This window comes from Crotalus tigris, unplaced genomic scaffold (assembly GCF_016545835.1).
Source record: "Crotalus tigris isolate CLP2741 ecotype Arizona unplaced genomic scaffold, ASM1654583v1 scf7180000017646.2482762, whole genome shotgun sequence".
NCBI lineage: Eukaryota > Metazoa > Chordata > Lepidosauria > Squamata > Viperidae > Crotalus > Crotalus tigris.
Genome location: NW_024096538.1, coordinates 1,303,620 through 1,322,107, shown reverse-complemented (window position 1 = coordinate 1,322,107; position 18,488 = coordinate 1,303,620). Strand labels below are relative to the sequence as shown.

The 18,488-nt window shown below is 35.3% G+C and overlaps 1 protein-coding gene across 7 annotated transcripts in view; it reads left to right on the top strand.

Moving 5' to 3' along the window:
* The window catches only part of SLF1 (SMC5-SMC6 complex localization factor 1), a 36,550-nt gene extending 20,032 nt beyond the window's left edge, over positions 1-16,518 (top strand). For all 7 annotated transcript variants that reach the window (XM_039335694.1, XM_039335693.1, XM_039335699.1 and 4 more), the window contains exons 11-18: positions 1,457-1,619; positions 3,389-3,536; positions 6,558-6,703; positions 7,571-7,737; positions 8,099-8,232; positions 10,079-10,171; positions 10,759-10,941; positions 15,300-16,518. In XM_039335694.1, the coding sequence (XP_039191628.1) occupies positions 1,457-1,619; positions 3,389-3,536; positions 6,558-6,703; positions 7,571-7,737; positions 8,099-8,232; positions 10,079-10,171; positions 10,759-10,941; positions 15,300-15,808 (1,543 nt within the window). In that variant the 3' untranslated portion in view covers positions 15,809-16,518. The remainder of the gene's footprint in view (positions 1-1,456; positions 1,620-3,388; positions 3,537-6,557; positions 6,704-7,570; positions 7,738-8,098; positions 8,233-10,078; positions 10,172-10,758; positions 10,942-15,299) is intronic.
* The last annotated feature ends 1,970 nt before the right edge of the window (positions 16,519-18,488 follow it).

Sequence of the window (18,488 nt, the reverse complement as noted above, 5' to 3'; positions counted from 1 at the left end):
CGAAGAGGCAGAGGAACTAGAGATCAAATTGCCAACATACGCTGGATCATGGAGAAAGCTAGGGAGTTCCAGAAAAACATCTACTTCTGCTTCATTGACTATGCTAAAGCCTTTGATTGTGTGGATCACAACAAATTGTGGCAAGTTCTTAAAGAGATGGGAGTACCAGACCATCTCATTTGTCTCTTGAGAAACTTATATGCGGGTCAAGAAGCAACAGTGAGAACTGGACACGGAACCACTGATTGGTTCAAAATTGGAAAAGGAGTCCGGCAAGGCTGTATACTGTCGCCCTGCCTATTTAACTTATATGCAGAGCACATCATGAGAAAGGCAGGGCTAGATGAATCAAACGTTGGAATTAAGATTGCCGGGAGAAATATCAACAACCTAAGATATGCAGATGATACCACTCTAATGGCAGAAAGTGAAGAGGAACTAAAGAGCCTCTTGATGCGGGTGAAGAAGGAGAGTGCAAAAGTTGGCTTGAAACTCAACATTAAGAAAACCAAAATCATGGCATCCGGCCCTCTCAATTCCTGGCAAATAGATGGGGAAGAAATGGAGGTAGTGACAGATTTTATTTTTCTGGGCTCAAATATCACCTCAGATGGGGGCTGCAGCCAAGAAATTAAAAGACGCTTGCTCCTGGGGAGGAAAGCTATGGCAAATCTAAACAGCATACTAAAAAGCAGAGACATCACCCTGCCAACAAAAGTGCGTATAGTCCAGGCCATGGTTTTCCCAGTTGCAATGTATGGCTGTGAAAGTTGGACCATAAGAAAGGCTGAGCGCAAAAGAATTGAGGCCTTTGAACTATGGTGCTGGAGAAGACTCCTGCGAGTCCCTTGGACTGCAAGGCGTTCAAACCGGTCAGTCCTAGAAGAGATCAACCCCGACTGCTCTTTAGAAGGCCAGATCCTGAAGTTGAAACTCAAATACTTTGGCCACCTAATGAGAAGGAAGGACTCACTGGAGAAGGGCCTAATGCTGGGAAAGATTGAGGGCAATAGAAGAAGGGGACGACAGAGAATGAGATGGCTGGATGGAGTCACTGAAGCAGTAGGTGTGAACTTAAATGGACTCCAGAAGATGGTAGAGGACAGGAAGACCTGGAGGAACGTTGTCCATGGGGTCGCGATGGGTCGGACACGACATCGCAATTAACAACAACATACTCATATTTATTGTATGCTGTGGTTGAACTATTGAACTATAGTCTTTTGTTTGAAATAACAGATGATAAAATATTTTGTTCTTCAAGAAGCTACCTCTAAAAGACAAGACAGCAAGCTTCTACATTTTATATGGTTTAAATGAGACTTACAACATCACTCCATTGTTTGTCACACATTCTTTAGATTTTTTGTTATGTTGTTAAACTCTGCAGGTTTTGACATATGAAGTTTAATAAATTAAGTAGTTAAATCCAGAAATGATTTTTTTCTTTTTGCAGGCTTTATGAAGAAAGTGACTCACATAAACCTCTAGCGATGCCACAGACGGTTCTTTTGAACACCTTTTGGTTAAAAAATGATTCAGTGCTTTTCAACAAACAAATAAATATTCTAATAGACTGGGTCATATATTCATATAGAGAAAAGTACAGGACAATTGATGTAAGTGATTTACCTAATATAAATATAAAGAAGGAGAAATAATATTTTTAGATGTTCCACTTTCTCTCAGAAAGACTGTTAATAAATATTTGTTGATGCATACCTTCAATGTACTACATACTTAATATTTTGTAGCATTGTACAGATTACTATATAAATTCTTGTATATGAAATATACATCTAGCGACTGTTTCTTGGCAACAGTATAGACAGACAGCTTTTTTTCTCAGTCAGTGAGATAGCCGGCAGGGAAAGTCACAAGTTGATCTGACAATTCTTTCCTGCCTTCCTATGCACAGTGCCCTGTCCTCCTTCTCTCAGTCTCCTTTCATTTGCACACATGCACCCAGTCCTTCCATTGACTTCTCTACACTTACATGCATATATCCAAGCCCTCTTTCCCTCAGTCTTCCTCTACTTGTATGCCTGCGCCCAAGCCATCCTGTGATATTCTTGTGCTTTTTACTTAGGACTCCCGCCACTTCCCACTTAACAACCTGTGCATCTTGGTGTTACAACAGCAACCAGGATGGCTTGGATTGCTATATGACATCAAGCTTTATAACTGCATCACTTAGTGATGGCTGGCCAAGTCCCAACTCTCATAACTCAAAGGTTACCTGTAGTGCTGTTAACCAGGTCTAATTCTAATGCAAACTAGATGAAACAGGTGAAATTTATTCAGAATTATAAAAAAGAGGCTTGAGATTATTGTTTAATTCTAGTGTATTCAAAATTATTCATACAAAAAGAGTGTACCTGAGAGGTCGATCTATAGAGATTATGGTAGCATCTTCTCCAGAATGGGCTCCATTCTGTTCTTTTGCCTCAACAAAGATCTGGCCTTATTCAAGTGCTCTTGCATGTTACCATGAATGGTATCTCAATAACTGCAAGAAGAGAAATATACATACATACATGCATACACACACACACACACACACACACACACACACACATAAGGCAAATATGGTTTTTATAGTTGACAGGCCCATCCTCAATTTTCCTCCTTCTGATAGCATGTGGAAAGAGAAAAAGATCTTTAAAGCTGAGAGACATTTTAGTTTTATCTTATATGTCTGTGGAGATCCTCAGTCATCCAGGTCATGGTTGTCCCCAAAGTTTATCGGATATGTTACTTCATTGTTACCAGAATTTAATTCTAGTGACTTTTTCCTTAACTATATTAGCAAGCTTTTATGGAAAAGAACACCAAAGTTCTCCCTTATTTTTCACCTGAAATCCTGACAATTACCTGCATTATGTGAGGAAGAAGAATTGTCATTCCTAATGAATATACCTTTCTTTTGCACAAAAGACCCACAGTATCTCAATTTTATCATATATATTCTTCACAAAAATGATAAAACAACCAACTTGATTTTAAAGATGTTTTAAAAACCCCACCAATTTCTATGAAGTTCAGCATGCTTCACCCACTCTTTAATTCAAACTTCCCTTTTAAAAAGTCCCATTTTCCTGAAAAATAAGTTAATAAGCATTTGTATATTTTACCCTTGCTAGATTATAGATAGATAAGATCTTTTTCTGTGTTTTTTTTTTTTTTATCACATTGAACTACCTTTGGAACAATTTAGACTAGATCAGATAGTTTCTGTAGCTTCAGATTGGGCCCACCATCTTGAATCAGTAATTTCTGTATTCTCCTAGCAGAAAACATTTTATTTATTTAAAGTGAAATAATATAGAGACTAAAATGAGTGTATGTTAGTAAATAATAACAATATAGAATTTGTACTCTTTTTCAGGTCTTCAAACATAAAATAGCTGAAATATTAAATTCAGTTTTGGGAGCTGTTGTGGAATATTGGATTCTTTCAGGCTTCATAATGGACAGAAATATGTTGCATTCTGTAGCAGATGACCTTGCTTCTTATATTGCCATTTCGTGTGATGGTAATGTTAATAATTATTAATTAAGAATCCAGAATTATAGCCCTTGTTATTTATAGCCTTTACTATATATAAATGAAGAACTTGTTTAACTATTTGAGTATGTAGAGCCTACATCTACAATTCATTTTCTGCAGCTGTTCTTGATGCTCCTTCTTCTCAAGGGTTTTTTTTTTAATCTCAGAATCCAATGATTGACATTATTAAGCTACCCATGTCATGTGCCTTGATTTTGTGGAACATTACACTAATTCTTTATTATTTATACTGTAACTTAAGGTATTGATTACAGATAGTTCTCGCTTAATGACCTCAATTGGGACCGGCAACTTTGTCTCTAGCCTTCCCAAGGTAGATCAGACAGGAAACATGACCAAATGAGTTAATTCTAGTTTATTATAAGGCATTTAACAAAATGTTTCAAGTCTGAAAGTACAAATCTTCCTCTGTCTCCTTTTACAACCTGATCTTTTCTGAATTTCTTTGTCTGTTATGCAGCTGTGGGCTTCCCACCTCCACTCTTACCCCCAAGGTTATTTCTACAAACTAAGCAGTACATTAAGTGAGAAATCATCTGACCACAACAGACATAGACCTCACTTCTGCTATGTTTGTTAAGCATAGTAGTTAAACAACATTGTTTGATCAGAACTTAGTATTTTACTTCTGGTTTCTACATTAACTCTACTTGTCAAAAAGTAGCTGTGAAATGCACAAATTGTACCATGGGATTTTGCAATCATGTAGCCCTCGGGATCCTGAGGCAGTCGTAAATGTGAGGACCAGTCATAAAGTTACTTTTTCAGCACCATAACTTTGCTAAACAGAGCAGTCATTAAGCAAGGATTACCTTTATACATAGAAAAGGACAAATTGGTTAGGAGTCATAGTAAACTGAAATCTCCCTTGTCAAATATTGTTGTGTTCAAAACAGTATGGAGATGGTATACCACTGGATGTTTTGGGGAAGGTTTTATTAATTTCTTCACCTAGTTTACAGACCTGAGATCCCTGATGGTCTCTCACCCATCTGCTAATTAGGACTAATCCTGCTTTTCTTTCTCAGTACCAGTCAAGTCAGGTGCTGTCACTAACTATAACAGTAGGCAGTATTCTGAAAAAAAAGTGAAGATTGTTTAATGTATGATATAAATTATATAATTTATATAAGCTAACTTAAATGAAATTAGTCATTGTCACTCTAAGCCACATGTATTATTAATATTAACCAAAGAACAAACTATGCAAAAATAAAATGTAGTCTGGCACTGTGTGTCTTGTACACACTGATGAAACATATACCTTCCTCTTTTTTCATTTTAGTATGCACTTTTGATTTAGGTGTTTTTTTTGTTTTCAAGTCAGTGTTGACTCCTGGTGACTAAATGAGCCTTGCAGGTTTTTTTTGGCAAGATTGCAGAAATGATTTGCTATTGCTGGTTTCCTCGGACTGAGAATGAGTGACTGGCTCAAGATTACCCACTCGCTCTATGCCTAAGGCAGAACTGAAACTTACAATCTTCTGGTTTCTATCTTGATACCCTAACCACTACAACACACTGGCTGCATAGTATGCAGAATATAAATTGATTATATATACCCCACCAAAAATGTTATGTACTTATCACAATTTCTAGAATGAACTTCTCATTCATATTTTCCTAATGAATTATTTTGAACTTTTGTAAAGTATATCATGAATATAAGGCTAAAAATATTTAAGTCATATGTCCTTAAAATTGGCCTCCATAAATACATGATAGAGCTTGTAATTCAGAGCTATATTCTTGTATCCATTTCCAACTGACAGTATAGAACTATAACAGATACTATTTGCTACATCCACATTTTGAGATAGGAAATTGTATAGACCATTTATACCATATATTAGATTTCGATAGACATAATGTAAATCAAAGTATGTACAGGCATATTGGCAATGGCTCTCCTAGTACAGGTTTTTTTTTTTTTTATTAAAGAGTTTTATAAATTTTACAAAAAATAAGAAACAATACAAAAACAAAAAACAACATATACAAATAAAAAACAAACATTACCCAACAAAACCCCCCTTCCCCCACCCCTACCCAACCCCCCCCTTCCCCCCCCAGGACCTCCCAGAGCAGAATATAGGCTTAATTAAAGAAAAAGTTAAAAAAAATTATAAAAAAAGAATATAAAATAGAAAATATATATATATATAAAGTTAAAAATTATGAAAAAACTATATAATATTTTTTATATCAAATTTAAATTGTATGAATTTTATCCATTTATCCCAAACAGCAAGAAATTTCTCTTGCGTTTGTCCCTTTAAGAAAGCCGAAATCTTTGCCATTTCCGCCAAATGAGACACTTTAAGAAACCATTCCTGCAATGTAGGCAAAGATTCCTTCTTCCAATATTGTCCTACTAACAGCCTCGCAGCTGTTATCAAGTTTAACATCAATATAACCTCCTTTGTGTCACAATCAGTAACTATACCTAACAAAAATAATTGTGGAGTAAATTTTACCCTCCTTTTAAAAATTCTCTGGATATTCCACCATATCTTAATCCAGAATGCTTTTATCTCTCTGCACGACCACCAAATATGATAATAAGTAGCATCCATACAACCACATCTCCAACATTTACTAGTACAGGTTTTGAGATTCTAGTTAAAATTGTAATAATTTCATTTGGATTAATAAGAATGTTGCCTCTGTATTTTTTTCCCTAAATGCCAACTTGACTCTTTGTTTTTTCTGAATCTGTGTTTTACTTAAAAACGTAGTAGAGATACAGATTTTGTTTAGAGATATGCCGCTTTTAATTTAAGCTTGAAAACCTGGTAAAGATTGTATTGAAAATTGTTGCTCTTTTTATTAATTTAATCAGTTTTTATTTCAGACAATTAAATTAATAATTACTATTTATAATTTATTAATATTACAAAAAATGTAAGGTTTAGCAAGTATTACAAGGGATTTTTTTTTCCAGATTACTGGTCTAGGATGTAATCTGTGCTCCCCTTATTTTTAGATTTTTCATATGAAGAATTAAAAGTATTCATTTCTTCTATCCCATCTCTGTGGCTTGAAATGTTTGTTGCGGAAGCTGTGTTTAAAAATCTGTATTTCCAAAACAGCACTCTTTTTTCTAATGAACTGCTTTCACTTCAAAAAATGGTAAGTGCCCTTTGCTCTTTTAATCTTATTCTGACCCATTCTTTACTTTTGGCCTCATCTCTCTCTCTCTTGTTGTCAGTCTGCCAGTTTATCAGAAGTGTGTGGATTGTAGAAGTGCCCAACCCCCATCTTCTCAAGGAAAACATGCTCTCTGTCATTTATAGTACATAAAGAATCTATCCCAATGTGAAGATCTTGGAGAAACAGTCTGATAGCAATTAGCAAAACATGATTTATGCCCATAATTAAAGAAATTATTTAAGACAGGGAACTCCAAATTTGGCAATTTTGAGACTTGTGGACTTCACCTCCTATGCTGGCTGAAGAATTCTGGGAGTTGAAATCTACACGTCTTAAAAGTTGCCAAGTTTGGAGACTCCTGATTTAAAAAAATATTAGAAAGAAACTCAAAACTTGCTTTGACTTAATTCCTGAGTATAATTTTTCAAGATGGGTGTTGCTAAATCACGTTTTCTCCTTGAAGAAAGTGTAGAAAAAAGTCAGTAAAAAGGCTAGATTCAGTCCTGTTTGAAGAACAATGCAATAGATCGAAGGCTACATTATGGTGTATTGGTACAGTACAATGTTGTCACAGTCATTGAAGGACAGGACTGTGTAAATTTCTCATGCTACTTTTTTCCCTTGTATTTTTCTGCTATAGCAGGTTGAGTCGTTTTGAATTCCCAATAATGTGTATAAAAGCAGAAGAAATGTGTTTCATGGGAATTACTTTGGCATTAAGAATGATGAAAAACTGTTGTATAAACACAGAGCATGTTTACCTGAAAGATATTATTTAAAGAAAAGACTGCTGATGCTATTATAAACTTTCAACATGCTCAGACTAAAATGTCACTCTTGCAACAGGTTTCTTGCTATCTACCTACTTTACAAGCTGGAGTGTGTGAGAAAGGGAAGATGCAGAAAGAAAAGAAAAAGAAAATAGGGCAGTGGCCATGCTCTGAGTCTCAGAGGGCATTACTGATGCTAAGTGGTGATAAGCAGAACCAAGCCAAAGTCCTGCCCGATGTACCGTAAGTAACATCTACAACACCACTAGGATTCTGCTTTGAGGGACAGCTTCTGACCTGACCCATTTCTTGAACTCTAAGTGACCTGTGGTGTCTGCAAATTATTGTGCTTGCTGTTTCAGTGATGGGCACGTTTGTTTTTGTGTGTGTACAAGGGTGTGTGTATCTTTCCATATTCTATATACTTTTTATTATTTTACTGAATTTTGGGGAGAGTTATATGCTGCTATGTTAAATGTTGCTGTTTCTGTTTTAATTGCGAGCAGTCAAAATTGTGAATACTTTATTAATGTGACACACAGTAGTATTGCTTGATGTGAACATATCATGTAATGCCGTCTTTTCAATGCTTGTTTATTTGCAGTGTACAAACCAAGGATAACTTTGCTCAACTACCAAAATATATTGAAAGAAAAACCAAGCCTACCATATTGCATGGCAAAGAAAATTGCCATTCTTCAGCTAACCATGTGAATGTTCATAAGATTAACCTTAAAGGTATTGTGCATTTCTAACATGCTAAAAAACATGAAAGGATTTGCAATAAAGTAGTATCACATAATTACATAAGCCAGCATTTCCCTGCTTTACATGTTGCACACCGCCAGATACTTAAATATGGGAAGTCATATGTAGACCCTTTTTTACAGGATTCCCCCCTCTTACCTGGATCTGCCAAACACACCAAGTTTTAAATTGAGAGTATACCTTAAGTGTGGATCCTGACTGTCTTACTTCACTAATCCACCCCAATCTGTGCTTGGAAAGGATCAGCATTATCTTCTGATTTGAAAGTCTAATTCTCTTGCTCTCCTCCGCTCCTAAACATTTTATGAACAAAGACAGAAGTGTATGCTGTGTTACATATCTTTATTAAGGATATGGAGCATTTTGTTTTTCTCGGCGTTCAGCCCAGGCTATGCAAGGCATTTTTACTGTTCATTATATTGGAATATAAATATTGAATGTTTAAATAATCAGTTTGTAATTTGCCCAAGTTCTTCTTAAAGCACAAACTCAGTGAAATGCACTATGGTACAATTTTGATAGGATCTCTGTGACAAAACTGTGATGAATATAAGCTTGACATTTATTAGGAAAGGTAAGAGCAATCCAATTAAAATGGTCTTCCCCTTATGTTGCCTGAAATAAAAGGAAAATTTTAAAAAACAAATTTGCATGGTTTTTTAATATTCTCAGCCTGTGCCAATTTCTCAAGAATTAAGAAACAATTACTTAAAGTTTATATTTTTTTTCTTTGATTAATGAGATTATACATTAATACAAATTGGCATATAATTATCATTTAATACAGAAATATTTGAAGGTAGAATATTGTACTTTCTTATAACAAACAACCAAATATTCTTTGCATAAATCTAATGTTCTGAATATAAAGCAAGGTCTGGTAAAGTAGCTTATAATAGATTCAGCTGTATGCAGTGTGCTTTTCAATGAAGGGCTTGACTTTACCTTTCTACCTGTAGGTAAATAATGACCCAATCCAATGGCACAAATGGTTTTTTAAAAAAGTGTTCATTATTTATGTTGGGCAACATGTTTTTCATATGCTCTTATTCTGATATAATCAGTTCATCAAAATATTGTAAATTAATAGTCTTACCTAGCCTGCTGCAATTACACTATTACCTAGAAGTTTGCAATTCATATTTCAGTGGCAGATTTTGTTGTTTAATCTTTTTTCTAGTTCTAAATGAGGTTGCATTTGTGGGGGGGTGGTTTAAAAAAAAAAGATTGTTCCATTTGTTTCAATCGCTTCCATTTCCCCCATCCCCCACTTTTCACTCTGGTACTGTACATGAGCCAGACAGCCTATTGAGAAACAGTAAACCATCTGTTACCAGATTTGAAGTTTCATATTATACTTGAGTGTGTAGAGGCACTCGTGCTTGGACAGAAACATTCATTTGAATTACGCTACAAACGCTGTATCAAAAAAAGCCATGCACTTAATGTGGGTTCATGAATATAATTAAGGGAGGGCAACTGCATTCTAAACTTTTACGGCTTCAAATCCAAGCATTTTTGCCCATGTATTCTGTGATCATTTGGTGCTTTTATAATGTGACTGAAGCATTTTACAACTAAAGGGGGGGGGGAGATAATTCCTATGTTAACCCTTTAATGGTGCAATCTTTGCTGGATCTGTGACTGAAGACAAGCTTGTTGTTTTTTTTAAATGTTCTTTAAATATATTTGCACTGAGAAGAGGAGATCTTTTTTATGAATGAATGTTCTGACAAATAGCTTTGTTAATTCCTTTTGCTTTGCTTATTGCCTTGATTTTCTGTTTTGTTTACACTGTATGAATTTTGCACACTAGGGGAGACAGCTCTGCATATTGCATGCAAAAGCAACAATGTGAAGAAATTGGTTCGTCTTCTGACTGTACCAGGAATAGATATTAATGTTAAAGGTAAGTGGTTGATTTTTTTTGTATTGAATAGATATCAAAAGCCTTCCAAATAACTATGAAAGATATGTTTTTGTAACGTTTTTCACAATGATTTTCTTACCCATAAAAATACATTAAAAGCAAGACTTGAGTGGGAGCTTGGAACAAAAGCTTGTAGAACCAGTCATTTGTTCCATATAATTCTTGGGGTTTTCAATTAAGCACAGTAATTATTTAAAAATTACTCCTACCTAGCCATTTTATAAGTATAAATTCAAAGTGGTAAATAGCTTAATCTCCTGGATAAGAATTTTATTTAAATTCTAGTAGACCAGCACCATTTTGACTTCTAAAAAAATCTTAATTTTAATAATATTAGTAAAATAAATCTGCTTTATGGAAAACATATTTTTAGATTATTGCAAAATTGCAATGAAATACATCTTTCTTTTTAAATCAAGTTAAAGTACCAAATTGTATGTGATTTTTACTGAAGTTTTTGTATAGAAATGTGTTCATTATTTTTTTAGAAATTTGATTTTCATTTTTATGAACATCCCAATATGGATTTTGCTGTTTCCTCAAACTCCTCATAATTTATAATTCAGATTATGCCGGTTGGACACCTTTGCATGAAGCCTGTAACCATGGTGGCACAGTGTGCGTCCGTGAAATTTTGCAGCATTGTCCAGAAGTAAACCTATTCAGTCAAGTGGATGGGGTGACTCCCTTGCATGATGCTCTGTCAAACGGACATGTAGCAATTGCTGAGCTTCTACTTCAGCATGGCGGTGAGTGCATTTATGCTAAATAAGCTTAGAGAAATTTGAATCTCTAAAAATTGCAGAGTATTAAAATTGGAGGCTGTTTGGAATGTCATTTTGAAAGCTGGAGGTTTTCATAAATATTGATGTGTATCTTGCCATATTTATACTCATTCATCTTGTCAGTTAAATTATTTGTGGCTGTTTTTTTTATATTTGCTGAATTCTAGATTTGCTTTAAAGATTATCTTAACAAATAATAGTATAGATTGCATTTTATACTATCCCAAAACTTGATTTTACATTATATTACAATGAACTGCAGTATACTTAGGCTGTTTGCTTTGTGCCACTTAGTAACAATGTGCTTTTATTTACATTGAACAAATATGTTGTTTCATCTAAAAAAGGTGCCTTATTTTAATAACAAAACACTAAAAACTATTGTAGATGCCACTTATACGACCCTTTTTGTCTTACTTACGTTGTATAACAGTTTACACAAACATATACATGAGCATTTTATATCTGTAGATGCATAACATAGTTTGTAATATTCTTTATTATGCCATGGGTCGTTCTGATTTCATTTTTTATCTTGTTTTTAGATTTATATAACTCAGTTGTGTAAAGTAAAAAAGTGTTGTACTTAGTTTTTTAGCTGAACTTACCCCAAATTACAAATTAATTGTTTTTTGTTTGCTCTGGAAGATTCCTTTGTATTTGCAGATGTCTCCTGCCCCCTAAAGGCTATTTGCTTGATCTCTGTCTGACATTCTTTCCCAATCAATATATCCCTGTTCTTCCCTCTCAGTGTATATTTTCCAGAACAGTAACATAATCTCCCAGGTGTTTTATTTATCTACTGCACCATGCAGATGACAGGCCCAGCCAATACCTGGCTTCTCTTCAATCGGTCTAAGTGATGCAAGACCCAATATTACAGCAAGTCCAAGTCCTCAATTGAATGTGGCATTCCACTGACAGATGTGCATTTTTCCTGTGTGTCAATGAAGAATGGCCACTGGATGATCCCCTTGTCCTAAGGGAGAAGATCTACTTGCTCTTTCATTCATCAAGTCTTCTGGCAACTTTACAGGCTGTGTGCTCAGACTTATCTTTGCTGTCAGTTGCCAGGCTTTGGCCTGTCAGAGGTTTTGACAAGAGCTTGACAAGAACTCTGTGTTGCATATTCAGAGTAGAATTACTCACATTTCTTATTCTTCAGAACCGTTCAAAACTTTCACTCTTCGTCCGTGTGCCTTTTATTTTTTTTAAGTAACTATAGTGCAACATCTGTCTTTTAGAGTTATGACATTTCTCTTTACTGCAGCTAATTACATCTATAAACTTTCACCACAGTTATACTAATATTAATCTGTTTATGTTAGTGCCGCATATTCTGCACATCTTTTAATTCTCATAACAACCCTATGAAACAGGTTACTTTGAAAGATGATAATTTGGCCAGGATTATCCAACAAACATTTTTCTTACCTCCATGTACTGTATTAGTTTTAGCATAACAATTTTTAGGCAGAAAAGGGCATTCCAGTTAAATGTAGATAACAGATTCTTCATGACCGCCCATGTTATTTTCCAATTTCAAAAAAAATATTTCTTACCCTGTGGTTTGCAATCCTGTAAAATCTAAATTGATGGGATGTTTTTCCTAAACAGAATAATGTCTATATGGCAGTGAGTTATATAGTAATAAAAATTTTTCTCCTATTCTAACAAAATATGAACAGCGATCATTGTTAAGAAGAAACAAAAGATCCCTACTTTTCTCACTCCCTTTTACTTTCTAGTAAATCCTGGATGCACACTTTTAATCATTGATTAAAATCATTAATCATTTTACAAAGTCTACATACTTGCTGAATTAGGGTAAATGCTTTCTAGGCAAGCTACTCAGTGTAGACAGGTAGAAGCAAAAAAAAAAATCATATGTTCCTTGACAATATAGTGATTTTATCATATCAAAGGCTTTTATATTAGACTAATTTGCATGACTTTCTACAAAGTAAGAACATAATGGAAAGCCATCGCAGATGTTTACATCATTGTCCAAATTTCTGGCCTATAGAGACATGAGTTGCCATGGTGGATAGAGAGAATCCTAGATGTAATAGAAGTACAGAAGCTCATCCCTTTTATGACATAGTTAGGCTGCAGCATGAACCAGATTGTTTTCTAGAATAAAAGGGAGGAATTTTGTCAGGTTTTTTTTTTTTGAAATCAATATAGCAGAGATAATGTGCTCTCAAAAATATATGAGTATTTATGCAGCTGGTTGAAACATTTGAAATAGAAATCTGGAAAGCACAATCTGCTTGCTCAATTCTGAATTATTTTGTCATGGAGACTGTTATTATCTGATATGACAACTCAGATTATGAGATGTCTACAAAAACCTGATTAATAAAGTTTTTATCTTAATCTGTTATTTCTGTTGCAAAAGATGTTACAGAAGTATATTTACATAGATCATAACTACATACAGAAAGTTTAATGAAAAATAGACATGAAAGTATACTTAAAAACCAGAATGAATACTGTAATCATTTACTGATAGAAGAGACTAGTTCAGGGTTGTAGTTTGTAGTTCGGGGTTCAACTGTGAGGTCCTTGGTGCTCTCTGAGCTTCGTTGTTTTCTTTCAGACATTTTATTACCAAACTAGGTAACATCAGTGCTAGAAGGGAGTGGGGTTTGCTCCATTTTATATGCTAGTGTTTGTCCTGTCAGTGTTGGTAGGAGTTGGTGAAGATTAACAACATCTACATACCATTCAAGAAAGACAGTCAAAAAGCCAAAAAGGAAATAAAAATACCAAAACACCTTTTCACCAGGAATCAACACCTACAATAGCAGAGAGTAATACTAAAATTAACATTAGTGCAACAATCAAGGGGTAAACAGTACCCCAATCAAGGAACCACTAATATAGATGAACACGCTAACTGTAGACAATAGCCTGATCAAGAACCATCAAGATCACTCCCAGCAACACCAACAGGGCAAGGCCTTAGGATATAAAATGAGAGCAAACCCCACTTCTATGTAATCAGATTTCTCCAGCTTACTGGGATCATAACCTAGAATTTTAGCTTTCATGATTATTGTTAGTCGGGATTTCTGGAAGCTTTCTTTCAAACGTAGCAAAGAAATATACTGGATTCTATTGTAATATGCTACACTTCTGTGTCAGAAACACCGAAATGCTTCATGGTAATGTCAGCTGGTGACATCACCGTTGCCCCAGGGACGCCCTGTTGTAATATAATATAAGCTGATGAAAACCAAGTAATAGTTTGGGATGTGTATGCCCCATTGCATCCCTTTTGCATTCCATATGTCTAGTCAGAAGGCATTTCATTGAACTAATATGGTTTACAGGTAGTCCTTGTTTACTAACCGCAATTGGGACAGGCAACTCGGTTATTCCTGGGCCTTCAGAATGCTGTACAGGCCTTTATGTGAAACTGCAGTTGGAGTAGTACGTTTGGAGTAGTCATGTAACTTTCTAGACACAAAATGAAAAGTAAAGTTGGGGAAAGTGCAGGAATGGGCAGCATCATTTCAAAAATGTAAGGTTGAAACAGGAAGCTTGAATTGTTTGGTTAAAGGCTTGAGTGCATGGAAGTAAAATTAGGGTTTTCAATGTTTTCCTACTCTTCTATGCAGAACACTTCGATAGCAGAAATATTCTTGGGTCTCCTTACATATTTGAGATTACTTTCAATTACGGTCAGCTCTAAAGAACTGTGAAGCCCATTCCAAAACCATTATTTTTCTGTCTTGTAATTATTACGTGTTTGAATTGGAGGCATGTTTCAGATCATTGACTACAATTCTACCAGGATGCTTACATTTTTGCAAACAATTGAAATATGCTTAGAATTGTAGCCTATTTTTATACATACAACTATGTACAACAAATGAAAGTTTTTTGAGGGGGGAGTTGGATCACTAGCTGGAGTCCGCATCAACCCTGGTTGCTGACAAGTTTTATTTGCATTATTAGAGAGTTTTAAGGTATAAATTATGTACTACTTAAAACAACAGGAGCCCTCAATTTTGAAAAAAAAAAACTTTGTATGTGATTATGAAGTTCTAGGGAGTGGAGTGAAACATCTCAAAAAAAAAGATATAAATCTTGCAGTAACAGATTTTGTAATAGCTATAATATAATGTCTTAGCAGGCTAAAATCATAAACATCATATAATCTTGATTTAAATTATGCTATTTATCTAGTTTTTTAAAATCTGATTTTGTTGTGTTGCCCATCTTTAAGATTCATGGAGAGTCCAGCCATTTCTTAAGCACTTTCTGTCTACATATGTGTGTATACTTTCTCACTAATGTTTTGTCTCCTGCAGGATCAATATTGTTGCAACAAAAAGATTCTAAAGGAAAGTTACCACTTGATTACATAAAATGTCCAGCAACTAAGCAACATCTTTTGAATATTGTGATGCCAGAACAGACAGTTGAAGAATTTCATGCTCAAGTACAAAGTAATTTCTATAATCAACGCAAAGAATTATGGATAATCTTATTTTGCAAGATGTTGTTAAATCTTTGTTCTGTATATAACTTATTTAAACCTTTTCCTATTACCTTTAAAAATCTTGGTTGCTCAGATGCATTCCTGGTGACAGATGACTGTTATAAACTTAATATGAACTCTTCTAATCATTGGTTAATAGATCTTTATTTTAGAGAGCTTGAAACTTTTCATAAACTCCCAGAATATCTTCAGAAAACTATTGAGGATATTAAAGATGAGCCAGGAGAACAAAAACAAGCTTTTTTCACAATGTTACAGCAAATTATAATTACTGTTCAGATGTCTGGTTCATATTTAGCTAACAAACCTCAAAGTTAGTGTGACTTGCCTAAAATACATAACTAACATTAATATGGCAATTTTTGTTTGGATAAGTGAAACACATGAAAAATTGTGTTTTGTCCCAACATATGAAAGGTTGAAGACTGGCTTAGTTGAAAGCCCTATTAGAGAACCCTAATATGCAAACTATTATGATCATCCACTAAAGTCTCCTCTCTTTTGTGGAGTAGTTGAAGAGATTTCTAGTTTTATCCTAACTATATAGTTCTCAGTGATTCCTCAGTTCAGGAACTGCAGTTTACACTAGCTTTGGAATATGCCAGGATTAGACAACTCAGTATGATTCTTGCTTTTTAATAAGTACCACTATGAATAAACTAGTTTCTTGCAAATTTCGAATTTTTGAATGGATTGATAAAATGTTAGTCTGAGGCCCAACGTGGTTCCTTCACATATCAAACAAATGGCTTTCTGTTACATTTGTGTGAATTTTGTTACAATGCACAAGTGGGTTAAAACAACTACCCTGCATTAATTCAGTTAATTTTCAAATTATTGTTATACAATGATGGTTTGATTGCTACACTGACGGGTTTTCAGAATACCGGTCTGTAAGTTTGAATGCTTTTTTGTGATGATGTATATGTTCCTTTATATTGTTGTCAATACTAAAATATAACAAATCATTTTTATGTAATATCTTGCATATACTTTTAAAAAAAATAAATGTCCCAAACTCTTTTAAACATTTGTACTTCATTTTTAAATGTTTTGCTTTGAATATTTGCATCTCTGCAACTTTAATTGCTGCCAATTAAAGCAGTAAATATTTTGTGTTCAAATGAGTCAAGTATATTGAATGAAAGAAGTGTCTTTCCTTTGAAAAAGGGTGGTAGAGGAAAGTAAGATTCCATCTCTGCTGCTACAAAATACCAGAGCATCGGTATTTTTTCCAATAAGTCTACCTCTCTTCCCTCTCTGAAAGGGACAAAGGAGAACTTTCAAAATTATGAGCCCCAAAGAAAGATTGTTCTCACATACTTTTTTCTAGTAACTAAAAACTCCTCCTGCTTCACCCTTCAAAGAAAGCAGTCTTGCTGGGTCATAACACATTCTTCTTGTTCCTTCTAGTCTCTACACAGGTCTCAAGGTACAAAGGAATCTCACCTTCCTGTCAAGATTATCTTATCAGACAAAGCTGCCTACCCATGAAAGTCTTCCTCAAAACTTAATGGGATTCAGATTTTGCAATGAAGTTTGTGTGTACTATTTTTTTTAATCCATCTCCGGACAGTTTTTATGGCTGGATTTATCCAACTTTTTTTTCAGTTTTATTTCAAAGCAGGGTATAAAGCTGAGATAGAATTTTTTGTGCTGATTGATAATGCTGGTATTCAGTGGTCCTCTGCTCTCTCAAGGACCTTCTGTATCATTGATCAGTATATTTTTCTGGACCAACTGTGCAAACAGAGAGAGGGAGAGGGAGCATATCAGAGGTCAAAGAATAATCTCAGAAGGGGGGCTTGTTTCAGGATTTACCCCATCCTGGTTAAGATATACACGGAAGCAGTGGTGTGAGCTGTCATGAGCAAGTTTTGTTAATGCTCATATAATGCCTCTTCTTTGATCATTTCACCGATGATCAATATGTTTCTAGGAGCAATTCAAGGTACTGGTTTGTTACCTGTAAAGCCCTATATGGCATAGGGCAGTGATGGCGAACCTTGTAGAGACTGAGTGCCCAAACTGCAACCCAAAACCCACTTATGCATCGTCGAGTGCTGGGTGGGTGTGGCCCATTGGCTGGGTGTGGCCCATTGGCTGGGTGTGGCCAATTGGGTGGGCGTGGCTGCGGTGGTAATGGCAGACTGGGTGGGACTAAAAAGTTCAATCAATTCCAACTTTGCAAGATCTATTTTTTTCCCACCAGAAGTTGAAATTAACTGATTGAACCTTTTTTTTTTTTTGCACACAGCGGTAGAGGACTAAAGCAAAAAGGTTTTATAAAACTCAGCTGAAGGTCCAGAACTGGGGCGACAGTGCGTGTGCCCACAGAGAGGGCTCTGAGTGCCGCCTCTGGCACCCGTGCCATAGGTTCGCCACCACTGGCATAGGGCTTGATTATCTGAAGAATCACTTGTCTCCTTCGGTTTCTATCTGCCCTGTATGGTTACATTTGGCATGCTCCAAGTCCAATTAAACAATGTCATCTAATGGAAATCAGAAGCATGCCTTCTCTGCTGGAGCCTCCCATAATTTTGAAATGCCCCCTATCCTGCCTACCTTTCAGTGAGCCTTAGAAACTTGGCTCTTCTCCAGTCTTTGGAGGTTGTCAGGCCCTTTTAGATGTATTATGGGGCAGGGGTTTTTTATTGTTTCCTCTGAGCAACTCACTTCTGATATTGGCGTGTTTCTGGCCTTTTTAAATTTCTAAACCACTGTGACATTGTGGAGTCATTTGGGCCTCAACATTTATTTTATAAATAAGTAGATAAATTTGTCCTATCATTAGAGCCCTGGCTGATCCATGAGCTGTTTCCATTGCACCTGCACAAAAATGGGGCAGTGATACTTTTCTGTACTAGGCGGAAATCCTCCATTGTGATGTGGGGTGAGGGAAGCCAGAAAAATGAGCTGTTTCATTGTTATTTGCAAAATCTATTGCATTCCCCTCAATTTGGATTCTAGTATTAGGGTAGGTCACAGGAAGGTAACC